Source organism: Geotrypetes seraphini, chromosome 3 (assembly GCF_902459505.1).
Source record: "Geotrypetes seraphini chromosome 3, aGeoSer1.1, whole genome shotgun sequence".
Taxonomy (NCBI): domain Eukaryota; kingdom Metazoa; phylum Chordata; class Amphibia; order Gymnophiona; family Dermophiidae; genus Geotrypetes; species Geotrypetes seraphini.
This window is the reverse complement of record NC_047086.1, coordinates 47,388,776-47,415,840: the sequence shown is the minus strand read 5'-3', so window position 1 is coordinate 47,415,840 and position 27,065 is coordinate 47,388,776. Positions and strand designations below refer to the sequence as shown.

The following is a 27,065-nucleotide window of genomic DNA, read 5'->3' as shown; positions in this document are numbered from 1 at the left end:
ATGGATTGGGTAAAATATCCATTTTCCAGTGAATAATTTAATAAAATGGTCAACCATGTTATAACCTGAGAAGGAATATTAAGAAAAAGATATGATGGAAAAGGATCTAATGAACATTTACACTTTCTCAACTTTTCGCATAATTTGGATACTTGGTATTCAGAAACTGAATCAAAAGAGCACCAGTAACGATCAACTGGTATCTCCATTGTGGAATTATTTGAATATGAGGATAAATATCCAATATTTCCTTCTCTTTGGGGAAAAAAAGGTTACCTTGGTTTATATTCGGGTTGGTTTATATTTGAGTTTATACGGTAAGTCAAAAACCAATCTGCAAGAATTTGGGCTAAAATTTTCAAGTCCACATTTATCAGAGAGATGTGCCTATAAGACTCAGGAGAGGGTTCAGATTTTCCAGGTTTCAAGCCTCATTAATCCCACTAGGAAGTTCACCCACCTGAAAAATGTGAAAAAAGAAGCCCTGAAGAGGGCCACATAAACATGGAGATCATAATTTAAAGAATTCAGATGTAAACCCGTTTGAGCCTAGTGCTGTATAATGTTTTGCGATTTAATGGCTTTTTGAATGTCTTTAGCTGTTAGAGGAGCATTCACCTTCTCCTCCACCATAAGCTTGGTGAGACTAGCATCTTCTAATGAGGGAGCTGCATAAAAATATTTAAAATGTGCATAAAATATCTGGGCTATACTGTTTTATGAAGTATCTATCCTACCATGCTTATGCAATATCATTCGAGATCTCATCCATCTCTTCCTCAATTGGGCCAAAAACTTACCCAACTTATTACTGTGCCAATAGAATTTTTATTTTTGGTAAAATAATAATTTTTTTTGTGCACTCATGAATAAGTGAGTTTAGCTTTGCTGCCAGAGAAATGAGGTGTGATTGTTAATATATGCCTGTTTAGACAAGAGGAGTTTCTATGCTACATGTAAAATTTCTTGAGCTAGGCGCTTCTTGTGAGCAGTGACGTAGGCTATGCATTCCCCACAGAGAACATTCTTAGCCGTATTCCAAAATAGATCTGGGGAGTAATGATGCTGTTCATTAAATTGTTCCGTACAAATTCAGACAATTTGCTGTTAAGAAACTGCTTAAAATGAAAGTCCTTCTTTAAGTAAGCAGGAAATCTCCAATAACAACCATCAGGAAGATGGCCTGTATTTGTCTACCCACGTCATTGAGTGATCTGATATAGTCATGGGACCAGGGAGAACCAAGGCTGATGCGAACAGCAGGTTGGAGATGTTGTTTGCGCTGGTGAAATTAATAAGGTACAGGAAGAGGGAAGGAACTTGCTTGGTGAGGGTGGGAAAGGAGCAGGGAGGTGGAGAAGAAGGCACTGCCCTGGGTGCCTCCTAACGTCACTTTGTCACTGTGCCTTGGTTACTGCTTGAGTAAGTTCCCACAAAGCTTCCTCCGAAAACTGATTAACTGCAGCAGCCACCACAAGCACCATCTTGTCTTACACTCTTCACGGTCTTTCACAGTCTTTTTTTGTCGACTTCAAGGACATCTCCGGGATTCTATGACAATTCGTAGGAAGAAAATTCATTTGAAGACAATTGGTAGGAAGACAGTTCTTAGGATATGACAATTGGTAGGAAGATCCAACCAATTGTCGGCCTAACAATTTTCCTACTTATATCTACCAATTTAACCTTCCCAGAAGAAGAAGCAGTTTGTCAGCAACCCCTCCAAAAGACTCCCCCAACTCCCTGGAAGAAGAAACGTGGTGGTATGGGGGCCATGTTTTTCCCCCCTCCCTGTAGGAAATATCAGCTTGGCAGCAAACCCTCCAGAAGATCTCCACAGCCCCACCCCTGGAAGAAGCTTGGTGGCATGGGGATGCCATGCCCCATAAGACACAGCAGCTTACCTACTCAGAAGCAGCAGCAATGCATAGACCTACTCCTTCTCTTCCTCCTCCTGTGCAATTGTTCACAAATCCACAGGCACCAGCTGACGCAGAAGCATTCTGTGTGACATCAGAGAGGACCTCTCTCTGATGTAGAGGGAGCCTCTGACGTCAGAAGGAACACTTCCAAGTCAGCCACTGCCTGCGGATTTCTTCAGGTCCTTATAACCAGCAAGAAGGAAGTGGAAAAGAAGTATGCAGAGGTACATGTATGCAGAGGTACAGAGGGAATGGTTTTGAGTCAGCCGCTGCCTGCAGATTTCTAAGGGTCCTTAGAGCCAACAAGAAGGAGTAGACCTCCGTGGAGAGGTACAGAGGGAACGGTTCTGAGTCAGCTGCTGCCCACAAATTTCTATGGGGTCCTTATAGCTGGCGAGAAAGAGTTAGACCTACGTGGAGAGGTACAAAAAAACCAATGGGAGGGGGACACGAAGAGGTATCTAATAGGTAGGAAGACAATTTTCCTACCAATTGTATCCTACAAATTATCTTGCCAGGCTGACTCGTGCATGTGCGGTATGGGCAAGACTTCTAAAGAAGTTAAAGTGACAGTGCAAAAGTGTACTAGGCTCAGTGGATGACATCATCTATCTGTGAAAATATCTGCCTTCTGTCCATGAGTAACACCCGTTACAGGTAAATAACTGCTTTTCCCAAACCTAGGCACATCCTCAAAAGTTGCAGTCTTTCTTGAACCATGGAACTAACTGAGTGATAGAGGAGACTTTTGCACATGGGAAGGGCAACACATGCCTGCATCTTTATACTTAATTCTGAGCTATGTTCAGCTCCTGCAATGTTATCATCAACTTGTGTACCTAATTAGTCATGTCTATATGAAAATATTTCTTGAAAATAGGATTTTTCTATTTATGAAATTCTGTGCATGTAATTAAATTGTAAGAGTAATCTCATTTGTGAATATAGTAATGACTAATTTAAAGCTCATTCAGTCCTTATTTTCTTTGCGTTTTTTTGCAGACAGTTTAAACAGTATCAAACTAAGCTATAGTGATGAGCCAACTGATGCCCATAAAATAGATGAGGATGAACTTATTGATTTCTCTGAAGATCAGGATAGTCTGGTAAGCATAATGTCTCTTCAAGGTGTATTCATTTCACTCTTGCATATGTTTAACATAGGAAATATTAGCAGATAAAGACCAGTTGGCCCTAGGGGCATAGCCACAGGCCTGGCCTGCCCAGTTTGGGCTCAGGCCCATCTACCCAGTAGCCACAGGTTGCCCTGCCAACCCCCATCCCCCAGCCTGTGCAGCTTCTTTCTTCCTCTTCAGGCCACCAACAGCTGGTCCTGCACGCTGCTGGCGCCTGACCAGAAAGCTTTCCCTCTGACACGTTTGCTTTTTGCATCAGAGGGAAGGCTTCTGGGTCAGTTGCCAACAGCATATAGAAACATAGAAGATGACGGCAGAAAAGGGCTACAGCCCATCAAGTCTGCCCACCCTGCTTACCCACCCCCTGTCTATGCCCTAATGACCCAATTTCCTTACCTTGACCCTCGTAGGGATCCCACATGGGTATCCCATTTATTCTTAAAGTCTGGCACGCTGTCTGCCTCGATCACCTGCACTGGAAGCTTGTTCCAATGATCAACCACTCTCTGTGAAGAAATACTTTCTAGTGTCGCCATGAAATTTTCCGCCCCTGAGTTTGAGCGGGTACCCTCTTGTGGCCGAGGGTCCTTTGAGAAAGAAAATATCATCTTCCACTTCGACACGTCCCGTGAAGTACTTAAATGTTTCGATCATGTCTCCCCTCTCCCTATGTTCCTCAAGAATGTAGAGCTGCAATTTGTTCAGTCTCTCTTCGTACGAGAGACCCTTGAGCCCCGAGATCATCCTGGTGGCCGTCCGTTGAACCGATTCAATTCTGCGCACATCTTTACTGTAATGTGGCCTCCAGAATTGCACATAGTACTCCAGATGAGGTCTCACTATGGCCCTGTACAACGGCATTATGACTTTAGGCTTTCGGCTGACGAAACTTCTATTGATACAACCCAATATCTGCCTTGCCTTAGATGAAGCCTTCTCCACTTGATTGGCAGTTTTCATGTCTGCACTGATGATTACTCCTAAATCTCGTTCTGCTGAAGTCCTAGTTAAAGTTTCTCCGTTCAAGAAGTACGTCCTGCATGGATTTCCGCTTCCGAGGTGCATGACCTTACATTTCTTAGCATTGAAGCCTAGCTGCCAGGTTGAGGACCAACTTTCCAATGTAAGCAGGTCCTGCGCCATATAATTCTGTAAACTGCATTCACTTACTATATTACATAGTTTGGCGTCATCGGCGAATAGTGTTATTTTACCTTGAAGCCCTTGAGTCAGATCCCCTATGAATATGTTGAAAAGGAGTGGACCCAGGACCGAGCCCTGCAGCACTCCACTGGTCACCTCCGATGTTTTAGAGAGGGTACCATTAACCACCACCCTCTGAAGTCTGCCACTCAGCCAATCATTGACCCATGCAGTTAGTGTCTCTCCTAACCCCATCGATTCCATCTTGCTTAGCAGCCTGCGGTGTGGGACACTGTCAAAAGCTTTACTGAAGTCCAGGTACACGACGTCCAAAGACTCTCCCAAGTCCAACTTTCTTGTTACCCAGTCAAAGAAACTGATGAGATTGGATTGGCAGGACCTACCCTTGGTGAATCCATGCTGACTGGGATCCCGAAGATTCCCTTCATTCAAGATCGTGTCCAATTTGCTTTTAATTAGTGTTTCCATGAGTTTGCACACTATTGATGTGAGACTCACCGGTCTATAATTCGCAGCCTCTGCCCTGCAACCCTTTTTATGCAGAGGAACGACATTAGCTAATTTCCAGTCCAGGGGAACTTTCCCCTTAATTAGGGAGAGATTGAATAGCTCAGCCAACGGTTGAGGACCCACTACCGGTGGCCTGAAAAGAGAGGCTGCCCCGGGTGGGTGGGAAGGGAGGGAAAGTGAGCTGAATAGACTGGGGGGTGGCAGGGTAAGAAAAAAGATAGGCTGGATGGGCTGGAGGTGGCAAGGGAGGGAAAGAGAGAGGCCCACCCAAAATTGGCTGTCTGGCTACGAAACTGGTTGGCCCACCCAGTTTGCTAGTTGATCGCATCCAAATTGCTATATGAGATATTAGATGCTTCATATGTCTCCCTTTTAGTGTGTACAGTAGAATCTCAGTTATCTGGGACCCACAAGGATTGGTGGATACCGGATAACTGTATTTCTGGTTAATTGAAAGTGTGTTAGAAAACTTGTCTAACACGCTCTCAATTCCTCCCCCCCCCCACCCTAAAGCACCAGCATGGCAGTGGTCCTGAGCCACAAAGTCCTCCTCCCTCCCTCTCTTCCCTGAGCGCAGCAGGTTAGCAGGAGGCAGCCTCAAAACAGGCTGCCCGCGGCCAGCCCCAGCAGGGCCATGCCAGGACTGGCCGTGAGCAGCCTGTTTTGAGGCTGTCTGCTGTTGACCAGCTGCGCTCGAGTAAGGAAGGGAGAGAGGAGGGAGTTTGCGGCTCATGACTGCTGCATGCTTCTGTCACTGCAGGGCTTGAGGGAGGAGGGCTTTGCAGCTCAGGATCACTGCCGTGCTTGTGCTTTGGGGTGGGAGGTTCATAGCTGCTTGAGGGAGAGAGGAGGGAGTATTTGTGGTTCAGGACGCTGCCGCTGGTGCTTCGGGGGACATTTGTTTTTTCCATCAGCAATTTTTTTTGCCTGTTGTGTGATGCCGGTTAACTGAGACCCGGTTGACTGAGACTCACTGTATTATATCTCTCTTATTTGCATTTCAGTGCTGTTAGTATGTATTTGAAACTGTTTCATGGTAGTCCTATTATTAAGTTTCAATTTACTAATTTTAACTTTACCTCATTCATTGTATTTAAGTTTATATTTGGTCTTTTTACTCCTGTTATATACTGTTACTTGCTGTACAACACCTTGGGTGAATCTCTTCATAAATGCAGTTAATAAATCTCAATAAAAATAAAATATATTCTAGCTGTTGACCATATAAGCTTGGCTTCTTGTATCATCTTGGGTGCCCACCTGGCCGGTAATGATCAACAAATGGTTTGGTTTGATAGCTAAAGTGGAAGGCAGCCACATAAAACTCAAAAGTCCTGGATTTCAAACGTGCAGACTTTGGTAGCATGGGGGAGTATCTGAAGAAAGAGCTAATAGGATGGGAGGACATAAGGGAAGTGGAAAAGCAGTGGTCCAAGCTGAAAGGAGCAATAAAAATGGCTACAGACCTTTATGTGAAAAAATAAAAAAAAGAGAAAAAGAAGACCAATATGGTTCTCCAAACTAGTGACAAAAAAAATAAAGGCAAAATAGTTGGTGTTCGTGAAATATAAAAATATTCAAGAAGAGGAGCACAAAAAGGAATATCAGATGAAAGAAGCCAAAAGAGAGATACGTCTGGCGGAAGAGCAGGCAGAAGAGCAAATGGCTAGAAATATAGAAAAGGAAGCCAAAAATTTTTTTCAGGTATATTAGTGAAAGAAGGAAGATGAAATTGCCAGACTGAAAGAAACTAGGAACTACTATGTGGAGAGGGATGAGGAAAAATAAAAAGTGCTAAACAAATACTTCCGTGTTCACAGAAGAAAATCCTGGAGAAGGACCACAATTGGCTGGCAAAATTCTTGTGGGATGACATGGATATGGCACTGTTCACAGAAGAAAGTGTTTAAGAACAACTTGAAAAATTGAAGGTTGACAAAGCCGTGGGACCAGACAACATCATCCAAGGATATTGAGTGAGCTCAGAGAGGTTCTGTGGCTCCACTTAAAGATTTATTCAATAAATCCCTGGAGACAGGAGTGGTTCTGTGGGATTGGAGAAGAGCGGATGTGGTTCCTTTTCACAAAACTGGTCGCAGAGATGAAACAGGAAACTATAGACCTGTAAGCCTCATATTGGTTATTGGAAAAATAACACAGGTCTGCAAAAAAAATTTTTTTCAAGAGCTGTTTTGGATATTCCACGTAATCTTTTTGTTTTTTGGTGCGCTGAATCCGAAAATGATCTCTATTTTGTCATAGGACATCACGTTTCCTGACAATTTAGGTAAATATGTTAAATAAGGCAATACCTCAAAATAAATGGAAATAGACTTCTAAAATTAAAGTTTTATTACAATTTTTTTCATGAAAATTCTCTTTTGAACTGAAATGAGCTCACCTATACAAACTAAACTCAATTCTTCTTCCCTGTGAGGCTCCTCTTGGTGCATTTATGCTTGTGAGTAGCATCTGGAATGTCTCTCTGAAGCATCCAACAGTAGTCTGTCATCATTGTAATGCTCCATTTTCCCTGATATCTCCTTTCCATCTCTTTAATGTCTTGATGGAATCGTTCACCTTGTTCCTCACTCACAGCTCCCAAATTTTCAGGAAAGTAGTCAAGGTGGGACTGGAGGAAATGCATTTTCAAACTCATCAGGCAACCTAAAGCTTGAAATGCTTTCAGCATTCATCCGATCTTTTTGTAGTGAGGATCTTTGTTATTGGCTAAAAATTTCTGTACGACTTCTTTAAATGCAATCCATCCTTCTTTTTGAGGATCCGTCATGGTATTAACAAACTCTTGATCAATTATAAGCCTTCTAATGTCTGGTCCGACGAACACACCTTCTTTATATTGCCTCCGACAGACCTGGAAACTTGGTGACCAAGTATTTGAAGCATTCTCCATCTCTTGGAAGTGATTTTACGAATTGCTTCATCAATCCCAATTTTATGAGGAAAGGTGGTAGAAGAACTTTATGGGAAGGTACCAAAGTTTCTCGGAGGACATTTTTTTCACCGACTGTTAGCACCCTCGGCTGCCAACTCTTCTTGGTCCAGTGATTTTATCGGTCTCGACTGTCCCATAGACACAGAAAACAAGGGTATTTGGTAAACCCAGCTTGTTGCCCGAGCAGCATGCACAAGACCTTCAAGTTCCCACACACTTGCCAACCATGGTCTTCATATTTAAGTTTACAAAGAACCAATTCCAAGTTCTCGTAGGTTTCCTTCAAGTGTACGGAATAATCTACAGGTATGGAAGTGTAAAAACCACCGTTGTGGAGTATAACTGCTTTGAGATTTCTTTTTGAAGAATCTATAAGAAGACGCCATTGCTTTGAATCATCAACATTGATGCAATAAGCCAACTTGTCTTCCTGGACAAAGTAAGGAACGAACTCCATTTCACGATGTCTGAACCATGAAGATGACACTCCTGGCAACAATAAATTCCTGCTTTTCAGCCTTGATCCGAGTAACTCAGCGGCATCTTTGGGAAGATTCAAGACTCTTACCAAATCATTCAATTTTGGTCTTGCATCATCTTCAAAGTAAAAACTTGATTCATCTGGTTCAGGTATAACTTCACCTTCATCGGAGCTAGGTATCTCTTCCAAGGTAGCAGGGGACTTGGGTACTGGTATATCTGTGCCATGGGGGATGGGACGAATTGCTGAGTGAACATTGGGGTATGATATGGAATGCTTCCATTTGGAATTAAACCCTTTCACATCGCATGAACAAAAGTAACAGTCGTCACTATGGTTCTTTTGCTCTTGCCATACCATAGGAATCCCATAACGGAAAGATTTTTTTCTTACCCTTGAACCATTGTCGGAGGTCCTCAACACACCGTTTGCACACTTTATGAGGCGCCCAAACTTTTATCTTGATCTCCAATTTTTAGTCCAAAGTATGTGAAGTATACTTTTTCACAAAGTCTGTAATATTCTGCTGTTGCTTCAACACTATATATTCATTACAGATGAAACAAACTGTCTGGCGAATTAATATACTTTCGCGGAGCCATAACATAATGGTTGAAGAATGACAAGCTAACATGAACTGCGATAAAAAAGTGTGGTTGTCGGGTAGACTGCAGAGGGTCGGAGTGAAGGGCCAATATTCTGACTGGCGGGGAGTCACGAGCGGTGTGCCACAGGGATCGGTGCTGGGACCGTTACTCTTCAACATATTTATCAATGACCTGGAAAAGGAGGCAAAGTGCGAGGTTATAAAATTTGCAGACGATACCAAACTGTGCGGTAGAGTTAGGTCCAGGGAGGAGTGTGAGGACCTGCAAAGGGACCTGGACAAGCTGGAAGATTGGGCAAACAAATGGCAAATGCGCTTTAACGTGGAAAAATGCAAGGTCATGCATATAGGAAAAAAGAACCCGTTGTTCAACTACAAATTGGGGGGGGCATTGTTGGGAGACAGCAGACTTGAGAGAGACTTGGGTGTGCTGGTGGATGCATCACTGAAGCCATCTGCACAGTGCGCAGCAGCCTCGAAAAAAGCCAACAGGATGCTGGGCATCATAAAGAGGGGCATAACAACCAGGACGCGGGAAGTCATCATGCCATTGTATCAAGCGATGGTGCGTCCACATCTGGAATACTGCGTTCAGTATTGGTCGCCACACCTCAAGAAGGACATGGCGGTACTTGAGAGAGTCCAAAGGAGAGCAACGAAACTGGTAAAAGGGCTGGAACACTGCCCATACGCCGATAGGTTGGATAGGCTGGGGCTCTTCTCTCTGGAAAAGAGGAGGCTCAGGGGAGATATGATAGAGACCTTCAAGATCATGAGGGGCATAGAGAGGGTGGATAGGGACAGATTCTTCGGACTGAAGGGGACAACAGGTACGAGGGGGCATTCGGAGAAACTGAAGGGAGATAGGTTCAAAACAAATGCAAGGAAGTTTTTTTTCACCCAAAGGGTCGTGGACACTTGGAATGCGCTACCGGAGGAAGTGATCAGGCAGAGTACAGTACAGGGATTCAAACAGGGATTGGACGGATTCCTGAGGGATAAAGGGATCGTGGGATACTGAGAGAGGTGCTGGGATGTAATACAAGTATAGAAAACTAATCAGGTAATAAGTATGGAAACCCAACCAAGTCGTGAATGTGCAAGACCGGAGGATTAGGACTTCGATGGGAAGATAGGACTTCAATGGGAAACCAAGGTGGCAAGGGGGCCCCTTCTGGTTATTCAGACAGGTCGTGACCTGTTTGGGCCGCCGCGAGAGCGGACTGCTGGGCAGGATGGACCTATGGTCTGACCCGGCAGAGGCACTGCTTATGTTCTTATGTTCTTATGTGAACAGCCTAGAACCAAGAACCTGATGATGATTCGTGCACAAGTGTGGACTGCAGGAGAGAGCAGCTCTTTGTCTTTATAGAGTTGTCACAGTGCTGTCCACGCCCCCTGCACTGACTGAAGTTGCTGCTATCTGCCTTGAGTCTCCCTCCCACTGGATTCTTCCGGAAAGATTAACCCCTTCTACCATTAAAAGCACAGACTCAGGGCTGAGGCTTACACATACAGCATGCTGCTGAGTATCCCAGTAGTCTGACATGTCACTTAGAGCAGCATTTGTATTCACTCCTTTGAAGGGGAGGAGGGGCAGAGATTGTTTACCAGCAAATAGCAACAAAGGGCCAGAAGAGAATTAGGGAAATGAGGAAATATAATTTTTTCCACTAAAACTTGCTTAGCTTATGTATATATTGCTGACCATCAGATTTACAGTGCTATATTTTTTTTTTTACCTAACTCAGACAACTCCTTTAAGGTTTTTGTGGCATTTTATATCTTAAATGCACTTAAGTGAATTAATTAATAGTAATTTGTACTTTAAATTTTGTTAAAACCCATAATATTAAAAAATTGATAAATTTGAAGACAATTTTGCATTTTGTGGCAAATCATGATATCTAGGAGTTTTTTCAATATTTTATTTGTTTTCAGCACACCAAAATACATAGAAATTAGATGAAAATAATCAAACAGCTTTTTAGTCACAGACTTGTGTAATAGAAGCGTTGCTGAAGGAAAGGAGAGTGAAATTCCTAGAATCATAGTAACATAGTAGATGACAGCAGATAAAGACCCAAATGGTCCATCCAATCTGCCCAACCCTACCCACTTTTTAAATTACTGACTTAATTTAAATCTTCCTTCTTCTTAGCTATTGCTGGGCCAGAACCTAAAGCTCTGCCTGGTACTATGCTTAGGTTCCATCTACTGAAGTCTCCATCAAAGCTCACTCCAGCCCATCCAAACCATCACAGCCATTGAAACCCTCCCCAGCCAAACGGCCATATACAGACATAGATCGTGCAAGTCTGCCCAGTACTGGCTTTAATTTTTTCTGATTTGAGATGCTCTGTGTTCATGCCACGCTTTTTTAACTCTGTCACCATTTTCCTCTCCACCACATCCCTCGGGAGTGCATTCCTTACATTGCTCTTGAGTCTCCCACCTCTCAACCTCAAATTATGTCCTCTGGTTTTACCATTTTCCTTTCTCTGGAAAAGATTTTGTTCTACGTTAATACCTTTCAGGTATTTGAACGTCTGAATCCTACCTCTCCTGTCCCTCCTTTCCTCTAGGGAGTACATATTCAGGGCTTCCAATCTCTCCTCATATGTCTTTTGGCGCAAACCTTCTACCATTTTCTTCGCCCTCCTCTAGATCGCTTCAAGTCGTCTTATGTCCTTCGCCAGATATGGTCTCCAAAACTGAACACAATATTCCAAGTGTGGCCTCACCAATGACCTGTACAGGAGCATCAACACCTTCTTTCTTCTACTGGTTATGCCTCTTTATGCAGCCCAGCATCCTTCTGGCAACAGCCACTGCCTTGTAAAACTGTTTCTTTGCCTTAAGATCGTTGGACACCATCACCCCAAGGTCCCTCTCCCCATCTGTGCATATCAGCCTCTCACCTCCCAGCACATACGGCTCCTTCCGATTACTAATTCCCAAATGCATTACTCTGCATTTATTTGCATTGAATTTTAGTTGCCAGATATTAGACCATTTCTCTAACTTTTACAGATCCTTTTTCATGTTTTCCACTCCCTCCTTGGTGTCTACTCTGTTACAGATTTTGGTGTCATCTGCAAAAAGGCAAACCTTTCCCTCTAACCCTTCAGCAATGTAACTCACAAACATATTGAACAGGATCAGTCCCAGCACTGAACCCTGAGGGATTACACTACTCACCTTTCCTTCTTCGAGCGACTTCCATTAACTACCACCCTCTAGCATCTATCCGATAACCAATTTCTAATCTAGGTCACCACTTTGGGTCCTAACTTCAGCCCATCAAGTTTATACAAGAGCCTCCTATGAGGAACTGTGTCAAAGCTTTACTGAAATCTAAGTAAATTACATCTAGCATATATCTGTGATCCAGGTTTCTGGTCACCCAATCAAAAAATTCAATCAGGTTTGTTTGGCACGATTTACCTTTAGTAAAGCCATGCTGCCTCGGATCCTGTAACCCATTAGATTCTAGGAAGTTCACTATCCTTTCTTTCAGCAACACTTCCATTATTTTTCCAACAACCAAAGTGAGGCTTACCGGCCTGTAGTTTCCCGCTTCATCTCTGTGACCACTTTTGTGTATAGGGACCAGTGCTCCCTCTAAGCGGGCGGGTGGTGTGAGCAAAATTTTTTTCGCTGTGCGCTAAAAATATCGGGCGCCAGCGCCAACTCGCCCGATTCTCCTCTCGCCGCCCTGCCATCTCCGTACGCCGTGCGCTGTGACGTGACATTGTGCGCTGCGAGGCAATATTTTGTGCGCCAGCGCACGCCAGCGCAGCTTAGAGGGAACACTGATAGGGACCACATCCGCTCTTCTCTAATCCTTAGGAATCACTCCCGTTTCCAGAGATTTGTTTAACAATTCTTTAATAGAATCTGCCAGAACCTCTCTGAGCTCTCTCGGTATCCTGGGATGGATCCCATCCGGTAGAGAGCTAAACGGGGACGACGGGGATCCCGCGGGTTCCCCCTTCGGGTCACGGGGATCCCGTGGGGGACACCCCCTAGGGTTGCGGGGATCCCGTGGGGATGCCTCCTAAGGTCGCGGGGATCCTGTGGGGTTCGATGCACTCGAGCCGCGAGGCTCATCTTCTTTTTCCTACCTGCCCTGCCGCAGAACACAACCAACCGGAAGTCTTCCACGACGTCAGTGCTGAAATTGGAAAGACTTCCGGTTGGCTATGTGCTGCAGCAGGGCAGGTAGGAAAAAGAAGACGAGCCTCGCGGCTCGAGCTCCATTTTGCTTGCAGATGAGGGCTGGGAGGCGGAACACAAAAGGGGGGAGGGAATGCGTTTTGGACACAAGGCATGAACTTGGGAAAGAGGATGAAGAAAGGGAGGAAAAGAGATGCTGAGGTGGGAGAGGGAGTGCGTTTTTGGACACAAGGCATGAACTTGGGAAAGAGGATGGAGGAAGGGAGGGAAAGAGATGCTGAGGTGGGGGAGGGAATGCATTTTTGGACACAGAAGTTATGAACTTGGGAGAGAGGAAGGGAGGGAAAGAGATGGTTGTGTACACAGGAATGGAAGTAAGGAAAATTTTTGGTCATAGGGAAGGAGTGAGGTACAGATGAGAGGGAGAAATATTGTGGTGGAAAAGGAACAGTGGGACAGAATAAAATGGATGCAAGAGAGAGGAATGTTGGACTTAGTGGTGAAGGAAATGGAGGGAGTGATATGGCATATTGCTGGAGAGGGAGAAAAGTTGGGCATGGGGCTGGTGGGCAGGCACAAAAGATGAGAAAGGGATAAATGCTGGACCATGGTAGGAGGAACCAATAGACAGCAACAGAAGAATTTACAGAAGATGGGAAAGCGGAAAAAAGAAACTGGGACCAACTTTATGGAAAAATAAGTCTCCAGACAACAAAGGTAAAAAACGGAATTTATTGACTAAAATATGTTAACTTTGGGAAATGTATATAGCAGATGTCTTTGTATTGTGTTCAAAAGAAAAGGAAATGCATTTCTGGTTTTATTTCTACAGTGTTGAAGTACTTGCTGACCCTTGCTGTGACTGGTGGGGATCCCCAAGCACCGCCAACAGAGGACCTCTAGAGACGGCCAGAACTCCCCTCCACCAAGCACAGCAGTCGCTGGCAACATCCATGAGCCACTGAGGTGCCAGCATCTGTGACTCAGGGACGCTACTGCTGCCTGCCAAGCTTGGCAAAAGGGACCCCCGGCCAACTACAAAGGAAGTCCTCAGTTGACAGCTTGGGGGTTCTCATCAGCTGAGTATTTATATTTTATATTTACATTAGAGGCTTTGTTAGAAACCCGTTTACAAAGTATGTATTCTTCCCAATTAATATTTCCAAATTAATAAAGTCTCTTTGCTTATTTGTAAATGGGTCTCTACCAGAGCCTTTAATTCAGTAGCATAATTAAATGAAATAACTATTTCTGAAGTTTATAGGGACGGACGGGGACAGAGGGGATTCCTTGCGGGGACGGGTGGGATTCCTCACGGGGACGGGTGGGATTTCTGTCTCCGCGCAACTCTCTACCATCCGGTCCCATCACTTTGTCCACGTTCAGTTTTTCAAGTTGTTCATAAACACTTTCCTCTGTGAATGGCGCAGAATCTTCTCCATTTTCTTCTGTTACTTTGCCAGATAATCTCCAGGATTTTCTTCCATGAACACAGAACAAAAGTATTGTTTAGCACGTTTGCTTTTTCCTCATCACTCTCCACATATCGGTTCATAGTACACTTCTCCCTCCGTATTCACGGTGGATATGTTCCGGATGTAGGCGTGAATATGAAAAAAACGCGAATAACTTTTCAATGTCATTTATGATTTTAGGAATCTGCCACCATTTTTACTAATGAAACTGCGAATAACATATTGAAAAGTTATTTGTGGTTTTTAAGTTACTCTGCCACTATTACTACAGTTCTATTGAAATAAGCTGCCACTATTACTACTTTTGAAATTATCAATTTTTTATTACTGTATACAACTGTACAGTCATATTTCCTGGGCAAACAAAAAGTTCAAATACAGTACTGAGAGTTAAATACACTTCTCCCTCCATATTCATTGTGATAGGGGATTAACAGACCCGTGAATATAGAAAAACCGTGAATAACTTTTTCATGTTGTTCGCTGTTTTCTATTAAAAACCATTGTAAATATGGTGAAACCGCGAATAACATGGTGAGAGACCTGGCCTGTTCCTGAAGAAGAGGCCATGGTGAAGAAAGTGCCAAGAATCAGCGATTTTCTCTGTAAATGCTTGGAATCGGCAATTTCTTTATGCAAGCTGATGTAATTTTGGGGGGAAGAGCCAGCAAGCTAAAAACCGCGAATAATCGAAACCGCAAAAGCTGAAACCGTGAATATTTTCTCCCAGAATTTGTACATATAATGTATTAGGCTTTTTTGGTTAAAAAGACTATGCTGGCTTCTACTCAGAATCCAGTGCAGCAGATGGGTTCTGCCCCTCCTCTGGATTCCAGCATGTCTCTGTGTTCCTTTTCAGAGACACTGGACAGCAGACCAGCGGTGCCCGCCATCGCAGGTTTCTTCGGTGGCGTCTTCCAATGTGGCTAATCTAGCGGATCTTCGTGATCCTCCTGACAGTGGGTCCCAAGCTCTTGGGGATGACCCGGCAGTGCGCAGGCTATTTAAGATTAGCCACCTGCCTGACGATATTATTTCTGAGTCCTTCAGAACCCTGAACCTAAATTCAGACCATTTGGAATAGGCAGAATGTTCCATTATGAGTGATCAGTGTCCACTGTCTTGCTTCCTTTCCAGACAATCCTGATCTTGGGTAGGTTACTCTCAGAGTTCTGGGAGTCCCCAGAGGGTCCCCTCAAATGTGCTAGGGCCATGGCGCGTTTGTACCCCATGGACCCGGAATTCGCCAAACGACTGGTCCTGCCGAAGGTAGATTTGTCTGTGGCGCAGGTCACTAAGCGAACTTTGACCTCTGAGAGGAGGGGTTGTCCTGAAAAATGTTCAGGACAGGCAAGTGGATTTCATCCTCAAGCACCTTTTCAATACCTTGCGCTGCAAAATCAGCAGAAGGGAAGTCGATCAGGCCCTTAGGCCGCCCCCATTGCATCCCAATTAGGCAAGAGGGAGTGGGATTCCCTCCTACCGATTTTGCAACGCAAGGTACGGGGGTGTCAGTTGATCTAGGGGACACTGTTGTCTGAAATCGGGTGGTGTCCAGGGATGAGGGAGGTGTTGCTTGAAGTCGGGTGCTGTCCAGTGATGGAGGGGGCAGGAATGGGGGGATGTTTGGGGGAAACCGGCTCAGCTGATGGGGATTTCTCTGCTGCAATCAGACAAGTTAGTTGGTTACGTCTACAAAACTTGCTTTTGTGTGTTTTTCACATGAACGTTTTTATTTCTGAAAATGGCCAAAACTTATACCTAGGTTATTTTCAAGAATAAAAGATAGACATTTGACAGCTTTGAAAATTGACATTTTTTGTCCTGGGTTTGTGGATGTCCTGCCCCTCCCCCCGAAAAAAAAAAATCACACAATGAGACTTTGACTGAACTTCCTAGAACAGGAGATGGGTTGGGTCTTCTGGGCTCAACAAAACTTCATTGTCCTGGCCGTGCTCCTATCAGACATTACAGTCTGATGTGGAGATGAAACAGCAAGTAACCCTCTGCCTCCCTCTTGGGCATGAAAAAAAAGATACTGAGGTAAAGTTACAAGTTATATAGTTCCAAGGAATTGGGAACCCTCAGTTATATATCTTGACTTCACTGCCCGCCCATAGGGATTTATGGATGTCTGGGCGTTTACTACATGGTAGCCGCTACTGCAGCTTTGCAAAAGGAGGGGGGTATATTTAGATATAATACAATAAATCAATATCTAGACCACATAACCAGATAGTTCTAAGCGGGTCACAAAAGAATAATAAGGATACAAGGAATAATCTGAGTGTAAGAAATCTAATTACCTATAAATTTGTTGAAAAGATGAGTCTTCAATTACTTTCTAAACTGAAGGTAAGAGTGTGATATAGAGCACAAATGCCTGAAAGGAGGTACTAAACAAAAAGAAAAAACCCCACTGGGTTCCACAAAGTCACAAGAGAAACAAAACAACCAAAAACACATGGAACCAATGATGACATAACATACCATAAAAATTAACTTCTATGCGGTTTACACAAGATTAATTAAAAAATACACATAAGATGAGAATAAAAACTAAGTGTAAATAGGATACAGTGTAAATAGGATACAGAAGTGTAAATAGGATACAGTGTAAATAGGATACAGAAATCAGTAATAGGGGTTTCTGCTCCTTATCCCATAAAGCAATCTGATATGAGAGCATCCGGTCATGATCCGGATGAAAAGTCTTTATGTTCAAACAATTTTATTGATGAAAATAGCAAAACAAGCTTAAACAGACTAAACAAAGTCGAGTAAGAAATAATGGATATCATCAACCGTAGAGAGAAACAGACATCATCATTTTATACATAATATGCAAAAATCACCTACCCAACTATTCCCCACTAAGAGACCTAGGTCCATAAGCAAAACCAAAGCACACCAGGGCCCTGGACTCTTATGAGCCCTGGAGTAGTCCATCCATCATCCCTCCCCCCCACTCTGACAGGAAAACAGTTATAGCAAATGCTTAATGTACAAAAAGATACCCCCCTCCCCTCCCCCCCCCAAAAAAAAAAAGCAAACTGAGAACACCCCACACCCCCTCCCTACCCAAAGAGCGCTGATCCATTGCCAAATTCAAACATGCCTCCATCCCCCAGAACTACCCCCCCCCCCCCAGGTACTCTCCTTCCACCCCCCTCGGTACTCCCCACTTGGATAAAAAGTCTTTATTAAATGTCTAGACAAAATCCAAAGTCTTCAAGATATATGATAAAATCCAATTAGGAAACTCAGTGCCGACTGACACAAGACCCAACACAGCCTGTGTTTTAGCAAAAATGAGCCTTCAGGGTTCCTTAAACATACAATATGTGTGAACGGTATGTATAGTTGTATCTACAAACCCAGAGCCATATGTGAAACACTGTAGGGCTAATATAAAAGGAGTAACAAAAAAGGAGTAACAAAATGTATAAAGAAACATGATGGCAGATAAAGGCCAAATGGCCCATCTAGTCTGCCCATCCACAATAACCATTATCTCTTTCTCTCTCCGAGAGATCCCACGTTGCTAACCCAGGCCCTTTTGAATTCAGACACAGTCTCTGTCTGTACCATCTCTTCCAGGAAACTTCCACGCATCTACCACCCTTTCTCTAAAGAAGCATTTCCTTAGGTTACTCTGGAGCCTATCACCTCTTAACTTCATCCTATGCCCTCTCATTCCAGAACTTCCTTTCAAATGAGAGACTCGACTCATGCGCATTTATATTACGTAGGTATTTAAACATCTCTCAAATGTGGAAGAATACTAATCTACTAAAGTTTGAGTGATGCGTTCAAGTGAACCAAGAACTGAGTTATAAGTTCTGAAGAGAGTGAAAATTATAGCTTTAGAAGAACAATGGAAAATAGTGTTGTGAAAAATAAACCAATAGTATATAAATCTACTAAGGTGGATAAGTGATATATCATACAGAAATGTTAAAGATTGTTATATATAAGGATAGTTTCTCAAGGGTATGTGTACAATATAAAGCATGCTTAGACAATGTGAATATCGGATAATATTAAAATGGAATAGATTGCACAGCATATGAATCATTGAAAACCACATACCCTTTTCTCCAGCGTATTGTTAGACTGCTTGTATTTTATATCTTACCAGACACTATGTGTCGGATTTACTCCTTGCTCTTTATTGCTGTGTATTATTGCTCGACTGTCCCTTCTGTATCATTGTATTATTGTATTCTTTATTTATTTATTTATTTGTACTGCACCCAGTTCTTCTCTGCCTCAATAAAAATGATCTTAAAAAAAAAAAGAAAACCACATACCTTTATAGATGCACCAAAACCAATATATTTAAAAGAACCAAAATCCATAAGGATCTGTAAAAGCATTGTTTTAGACAGAGAAACAATGTGCATCACCCAATAGGAGACATCTTAAGTAGTGAGTGTGGTCAAAAATAAAAATGTACAAATGTTTGAACTGGGTCCCATCAAGTATAAAAGAATATGTTCCACAGTGTCATATTTAATGAATTGCCTTTCAACATGTTTTTTTTTGGGGGGGGTCCAATTTTTGAACAGAACTTATAATTCATCATTGTTACAGGAAGAAAATAGTGATGATGGAGGCCTTGCCGATGAAAGTTTTATTTCAGAAGCAGAAAAATGGTATTTAAAATCAACTATTTGTAAACAGTAAGTATAATTTCATGTACATTACAATAAACATTTCTAAAAAAAAAACAAAACCTGATTATTTTCACAACCAGTAAAAATCTTAAACATCAAGGAAAAGTATAAAAGTGTAAATTAGTGTGCAGGCTAAAGTAAAGTATATTTAACTTGTTTTTGATGCCATCAGCACAACTAGGAAGAATGAGATGCTTCATTCATACAAATAGTATTTCTAATGCAATGTGTCTAGTGGTCTTAAAAATTAGGGTTATGTATCAGAACCCACAAGTTGCTTCCAGAATGCTGTCAATCATCTTTTGAACTCCACTCCTTCCCAGAGAGGTGTTATGCCTCCTCAGGTTTTTTTCTGCAAGCAAGTTGCTCAGAAGTGTTTCTGCTCTACGGCTTTATTATTTTTGGGTATTTTTTCCTAAATGTTCAGTTGGAAGCTCGGTGCCCAGAGGTTCTCACTTGTTGGAACATCTACTTGGGAGAAGACTCAGACTCGTATTGCAGAAGTCTGCTGCTAGCAGGATCAGCCCTCAGGGACACCTAGCTAGCCAGCCTGCTTTTGTATTTTTTGAACTCAGGCTCCATCCCGTGGATAGCTGCTTGCATCCCTGATTTATCAGGAGCTTGAGCACAGGCTGTTTGGCTTATCAATATCCCGTGTGTGGGGGAGCCTTGGGCTCAGCCGCCTCTGAGTCCTTTTGGGCTGGAGATCCACAGGAGACCTGTTCTCAAGGGAAGAGACCCTTTTCCAGAGCCCTTTGAATGTGCATTGGCCAAGCACAGACACATGGTTGCTGTAGAGCCCAGGAGGACCGGCAGGGAGGGGGGGATCCCTGTCGGGGTCCTCGAGACCCCTAGTACAAGGCTTCATCCCAGATTTTGAGAGCATTATGTGGAATGCTATTTGAATTGCCTAGGGTCCTTAACATGTGCGTTCAGTGTGATGGAGGCAGTGATGCAGGGGAACTCTTCTAAGCAGGTGCCCTGACCAGACAAGGACACAGAACTGGACCCACTTATATACCAGAGCAGTAAGTAACAATCCTGATGTGGTGAACCAAAACTCCGCTTTTAAGTCCGAGGTAAGTACACTCGGACAAGATTGCAAAAGATTCGCTAGGAGACACTTTAACTCAGATGGGAAACTCTCTACAGGGGCTTAGCAAACACAAAGAGTGGAGAGCTATGTATGTTAACGCGCACAGCTTAGGAAACAAATTTCTAGAACTAGAAACAGAAATAGTGAATGCCGACCTGGACGTGGTAGCAATATCCGAAACATGGTTCACAGACTCTCATGGGTGGGATATAACTATACCAGGATACAACCTGCTTCGCCAAGACAGAGAAGGTAAGTTAGGAGGAGGGGGGTAGCACTTTACATCAAAGAGAACATCTAAACAACCAGAATCACAGATGTCAAATACACAGGGGAATCCATCTGGGTAAACCTGGCCAGAGGCGGAGAAAAATGCCTGTACCTTGGTGTAATATACAGATCTCCAAGACAATTGGAGGACAAGGACGCAGAATTAATTGAAGACATTGAGAATATTACCTTACGGGGGGATGCTGTTCTGCTAGGAGACTTCAACATGCCTGATGTAGACTGGAATACACTCTCAGCGACAACTTGTGCTAGCAGGAGGATATTAACGTCCATGGAGGGAGTACAGCTCAAACAAATGATACTAGAACCCACTAGGGTCCAGGCCATCCTAGACCTGGTACTTACGAACGGGGAAAGTGTCTCAGAGGTCTCGGTGGGAGAAACGCTAGCCACCAGTGACCATAACATGGTATGGTTCAACTTTAGGAAGGGCTTCCCTAGATCACAAACAAAAACGAAGGTACTCAATTTCCGGGGCACTGACTTTGCACGCATGGAGGATTTCGTCCCTCAGACGCTGCAGGTTCAAGAAGTAACTGATAATGCTTTGACACGCAGCTCCTGATTGGATAAGGCCCGACTTAGTGCAGGAAGAGGCGGTCGGAGCGTACCGTGAGTGATTTCCTGCACTCGTGGCGCTCCGGCTGCCCTCTCCCGCTGCCCTCTTCTTGTCGGCAGTTCGCGGTCAGAAAATACAGCGAATGACCGGGACCACGAACCACCGGGGGGGAACACTGTACATTTCATAAGGTTACTGAAATCAGTCCTGTTTGTAAAATTTTTAGAAAATTGAATTGATTGATGTCTACTTTGTAGTTCACTGGGAATGTCCAGTTTTCTATCTTTGTGAACCACATCGATCACCGGGGTTTTGCGGTCTAGAAATGTAATGTAATCATACAGTGGGCAGGAGATTCAGCCTCTAAAGCCACAGTGGGCAGGCTTCCCTTTCAAGAGCAGATGCTATTTGGCAAGGGTCTGGATACATGATGGTCAGCATTATGGACTGTCACCCTAAGGCTTTGCTGGACAGCACACTCCAGATGGCTCGGGGTCTAGGACATGGGAATTTTTGTGGCTTTCAAAGATTTCATCCTTATGCAGAAGTTTAGCAAGGGCAGGAGACATCAAGTCTCTGGCTCTCATCCCTCCCCTACCTCCAAGAAAGTGACACCAGGGCAGGGGCCAGATCCCCACACAGATAGGGGGGGTGCAAGCTGTCAGCCTTTTAGTCAGTCTGTGCTCAGATAGACACAGACCATTAGGTTCTAGAAGTTGTTCGAGAAGGTTTCAAAATCAAGTTTTATACCTCCATTCCAGACCTCTGTATATTCTCCAGCAACATGGCCGGCCAGAGAGAGCCGTAAGAGTCCGGATGTTTGAATACATCCAGTCTGCCCAACCATACATGCTCCATAAATTAATTTAGTTTAAATGGTCCTTTTTCTTATATATTTCTGGGCCAGAAACCCAGAGTCCTGCCCAATAGTATGCTTAGGTTCCATCTACTGGAGTCTCCATCAAAACTCACTCCAGCCCATCTTAACCATCGAAACCCTCCCCAGCCAGTCCTCGACTTAATGTCCATATAAGGGACAGAGGATGTGCAAGCCTGCCCAGTACTGGCCTTTGTTTCAAGTTTTATTAAAATTTGATAAAACGCTAATCATAAATTCTAAACGTTTGAGAATTAAAAAATTAAATGGGGAACAATCAACAGACTTAAGGACACAACATTACTTACATGAAAATAACGGGGTAGTAGGGAGAAATACGGTATTAAAAGGAGAGAGTACAATTAAGGTGAAAAATGAAAGGGAAATGGGAGGGATCATATTGAGTGTGGCAAGGAAGGAGCCAGAGATCAATTAGCAATCATGAGCATCTTTAAATAAGAAGCTTTTAAGGTTGCCCTTAAATTTATCTAGATTTTGCTCAGCCCTTAAATATGATGGTAATGAATTCCATATTGTAGGGGCTATAGTTGCGAATGAAGAGGCCCTACGGGTACTTATGATTTTTAGGGATGGGACATGAAGAAGGTGCTGTGATTCAGATCTTAAAATTCTCAGAGGTTCATGAGGAATAAGATACTTATGAATAAAAGCAGGTTCCTTGGTGTTCACAATTTTAAATTAGATTAAAGCAATTTTATAAGTAATAAAGTGGTGGATTAGTAACCAGTGTGCATTTTTTAATAAGGGAGTGATATGATCCTTCAATTTATACCCACTATTTTTTGATTAGAGATCCTCTGTTCATCCCATGCTTGTTTGAACTCTGTCACTGTTTTCTTCACTACCACCTCCCTTGGGAGCACATTCCATGCATCAACCACCCTCTCCGTAAAGAAGAATTTCTTAACAAATTATGCCCTCTGGTTTTAACATTTTCCTTTCTTTGGAATAGATTTTGTTCTTTGTTAATACCTTTCAAGTATTTGAATGTCAGAATCGTATCTCCCCTGTCCCTTCTTTCCTTTAGGGTATACAAATTCAGTGCTTCCAGTCTCTCCTCGTACGTCTTCTGGCACAAACCTCCTACCATTTTTGTTGACTTCCTCTGGACCACTTCAAGTCTTTTTATGTCCTACACCAGATATGGTCTCCAAAATTGAACACGATACTCCAAGAGGGGCCTCACCATCGACCTATACAGGGGCATCTTTCTTCTACTAGTCACACCTCTCTCTATACAGCCTAGCATACAGCCTCTCTCTATACAGCCACCGCCTTGTCACACTGTTTCTTTACCTTTAGATCTTCAGACATTATCACCCCAAGGTCCCTCTCCCCATCTGTGCATATCAGCCTTTCACCTCCCAGCACATATGGCTCCTTCCGATTTATAATCCCCAAATGCATTATTTTGCACTTCTTTGCATTGAATTTTAGTTGCCAGATATTAGATCATTCTTCTAACTTTTGCAGATTGTTTTCATGTTTTCCACTCCCTCCTCGGTGTCTACTCTGTTACAAATCTTGGTATCATCTGCAAAAATGCAAACTTTTCCTTCTAACACTTCAGCAATGTCGCTCACAAACATTATTGAGCAGGATCAGCCCCAGCACCGATCCCTTCAGCAATGTCGCTCACAAACATTATTGAACAGGATCAGCCCCAGCACCGATCCCTGAGGGAGTCCACTACTCACCTTTCCCTCCTCCGAGCGAATTCCATTAACCACCACCCTCTGGCATCTGTCCGTCAACCAGTTTCTAATCCAGTTCACCACTTTGGGTCCTAACTTCAGCCCGTCAAGTTTGTTCAAGAGCTTTCTATGAGGAACCATGTCAAAGGCTTTGCTGAAATCTAAGTAAATTACATCTAGCATATGCCTTTGATCTAATTCTCCATGTACAGACATCATATCCCCCCCCCCCCAGCTCTTACTTCCATCTCTGGAGAAGACTAAGGAATAACGACCAGATATACAAATTCAGGGTAAAACAACAAGGCCTCTATTAGTTACTGAGATCATTGCTCATGATTACCATTAAATGCATTTTGACGAATTAGAAACATCCCACTAAACTCTCTTTCTCAGCTTGGTGGAATCTGGTATGTACACTTATACAATATGAAGGTCTAACTGCAAAAAATCTAAACAATTGTCATAAATTTGCATGAATATGGGAACCCCTAATCAGTCACTGTAAGGTCCATTTGTTTGCTAACTTCCCTTTATCACCTGCCCTCTAACACATGTTGCATAAGTTGAGGTATATCAACATTATTGTGTGTTTTACTTCCAAATATAACGAAAAACTTTATGTTAAATGGTTGTTTTATGGATTAATATATATATCAAAAACCACTGAATAATTAGACTGGTAGACACTAAATTAAATTCCCAAACTGATTTAAATTTTAACTGTGGGGGCAAGCCTCAGACCATGGAGTCAATCTTTCCCATTTTTTGGGACTTCTCAAGAGGGAACCATCCTTTCTTGCACTCCTTTTAGCATCATAGGCCTGAGACCCACCTCCCTACCAATTACTTAATTTAAATAACTATATACCTTCCTTTTATTTTCTTCAATTTAAATTTAATTATTTCTTATTAACTATTTATTTCATCCAAAATCTCATCTTATTACTTCCAAATATACCCTCTGGGTATGTCTAAACCACAGATGTCAAACTGAAGGTCCACAGGCTGAATATGGCCCGCCTGGTTGTTTTATGCGGCCTGCAGTGCGATGCGCGTTTTCATTGCTGCCTCTAGTGTTATCTTCTGGCCGGCTCCCTCCTCCTCACTTCCAGATGAGGCGCAAGGAGCCGCTGCCCACGGCTTTGTGCACACTGTGGCAGTGAGGAAGAGGGAGCCAGCCAGAAGATAACATTGGGGGCAGCAATGAAAATGCATATCACACCGCGGGCACATAAAACGGCCAGGCACCGGAGGGAGGCACCTAGTTGAGGCACAGCATGGAGGGAGGGAAACAACAATGGGGTTCATAATAAAAAAAAAAGTCTTAAAAGTGTCCTAAATGGCTACTTGGGCGTTCAAAAAGCCTGATCGTCTAAGTACCCATAACCAAAGCTGTTATTTAGATGTATCTAAAAACAGCTTAGGCTTTTCCCCTGCCATTAAATGCACAGAGAGAAAAGAGGTGTGTTTAGAGGAGGGGAAAGGGCGGGCAGTGGGCGGGCAGTGGGCCGACCTACTCCTAGGCGTACAACATGTATAACCAAAACATTAACAGGTTGCCTAGTCGGCACTTAGACCTTTCTGACTTAGACGAAGTCAAACCAGGTCTAAGTGCCGAAAAAGGGGCCGCTGAGCTGATGGCCGCTGGCGCCATCAGTTCAGTGGCTGGCAACCTACCCACTGCAAGCATCGCGGCAGGAGAGATGCCTCATCTCCCCTACCACGATGCCATCACTCCTCTACCCGAACTGCCATGACCCGCGGCCGGAGAGATGCCCTATCTCTCCTGCCGCGGATCGCGGCAGCTCGGGTAGAGGAGTGATGGCATTGTGGTAGGGGAGATGAGGCATCTCTCTTGCCGCGATGAATCAAACCCCCATACACACACAACATCGGGACAAGAGGGAACTCAAGCCCTCTTGCCCCGCCAACTCCCCGACGATATCGGAGCAAGAGGGAGCCTTAGGCACATGGGCCCGGATAGGCCCAGCTGTCCCAAAGCCCTGCCCACAGGTGGGGCCTAAGGCGCCTGGGCAAATCAGAATAGGCCCGGGAGCCTTAGGCCCCTCCTGTGGACAGGGCCTTAGGCACATGGGCCTATTCTGATTGGCCCAGGCGCCTTAGGCCCCACCTGTGGGCGGGGCTTTGGGACGGCTGGGCCAATCCGGGCCCATTCTGGCGTTGGCTGCCTGCCGGATGGATGGGTTTGGTACCTGTCAGTCCGGCCAACTTTAAGAGGTAAGGGGGTGGGGGTGAAGGGGTCGGCCAGGGGGGTCGCGGGTTGGCGGGGGAGCGATCGGGGGTTCTAGGGGGGGCGGTCGTTGGGGGGAGGGGGTTGCGTCAAGGGCAGGAGGGCCTGGGAACCCTCCTGCTCGTAATGTACTGGGGGTGGGGGGTAGGGGAGGGTCACCGGGGCCAGGAGAGCTTGGGCTCTCTTCTGGCCCGTTAAATCAGAGGGGGGGGGGGTGCCGGGGCCAGAAGGGCTTGGGCTCCCTCCTGGCCAGATTGAGTCGGGGTGGGGGGGGTGCGATCGCTGGGGGTTAGGGAGGAGGGGTCGCCGGGGCCAGGAGGGCTTGGGGGTCCCTCCTGGCCAGATTGAGTCGGGGGGGGGTGCACGATCGCTGGGGCAAGAGGGCTTGGGCTCCCTCTTGCCCCGATATCAGCGGGGAGTCGGCGGGGCAAGAGGGCTTGAGCTCCCTCTTGCCCCAATGTTGTTGGGGGGAGGGGTCGCGGTTCGACATGGCAGGAGGGCTTGGGCACCCTCCTGCCTGGATCGTTGGGGGGGGGGTTCTGTAACCGGTGTTGTTTTTGACAGACACCGGTTACAGAATCCAGCTTTTAGGTGAAGGACTGGCTCCTCCTTCGCCTAAAAGCCCTTCTGTTGGACGTTTGGGGCTTAGGCGTATTTTTGGCCAAAAAGTGTAGACATCCTGGGGGTGTACTTTTAGACGTAGTGGTAATCTGGGCGTTTAGTAGAGGCAGGTCATAATCAAAACAATGACGTTTGTTTTGGTTATGGACACTTTCCCTGCTTTTGCTTTGAACGTTTAAGGACTTAGGCCAAAAGAGGACTTAGACGTTTTTTTTTTATTATGCCCCTCAATGAGTTTATTTTTAATTTAGTGATTAACGTGTCAATTTTGAGAATTTTCATCTGCTGTCTATATTTTGCACTGTTCAGAAAGAAATGCATTTGTTTCTTTTTCTCTGGGGTTGTACTTCATGCAGAGTCTTGAATCTTAAGGGTTCGTTTGTATATATTAGTACTTTTAGTTTTTGGTCCCGTATTTGCATAGGGGTTATCTGTGTTCTGGTAGAAATGAATGTTAAGAAGCATACAGTATGCTTTGTGTAGTTTAATTTTGTGGTTAACCATTGTGTGTTGTTAATAAGTTTATATTGTGTGTGTATAAAT

General features: G+C 44.1%; 1 protein-coding gene across 11 annotated transcripts in view; it reads left to right on the top strand.

The window, feature by feature from the left end:
- The window catches only part of SENP6 (SUMO specific peptidase 6), a 373,212-nt gene that overhangs the window by 327,101 nt on the left and 19,046 nt on the right, over positions 1-27,065 (top strand). For all 11 annotated transcript variants that reach the window (XM_033935430.1, XM_033935428.1, XM_033935423.1 and 8 more), the window contains 2 exons: positions 2,925-3,028; positions 19,027-19,115. In XM_033935430.1, the coding sequence (XP_033791321.1) occupies positions 2,925-3,028; positions 19,027-19,115 (193 nt within the window). The remainder of the gene's footprint in view (positions 1-2,924; positions 3,029-19,026; positions 19,116-27,065) is intronic.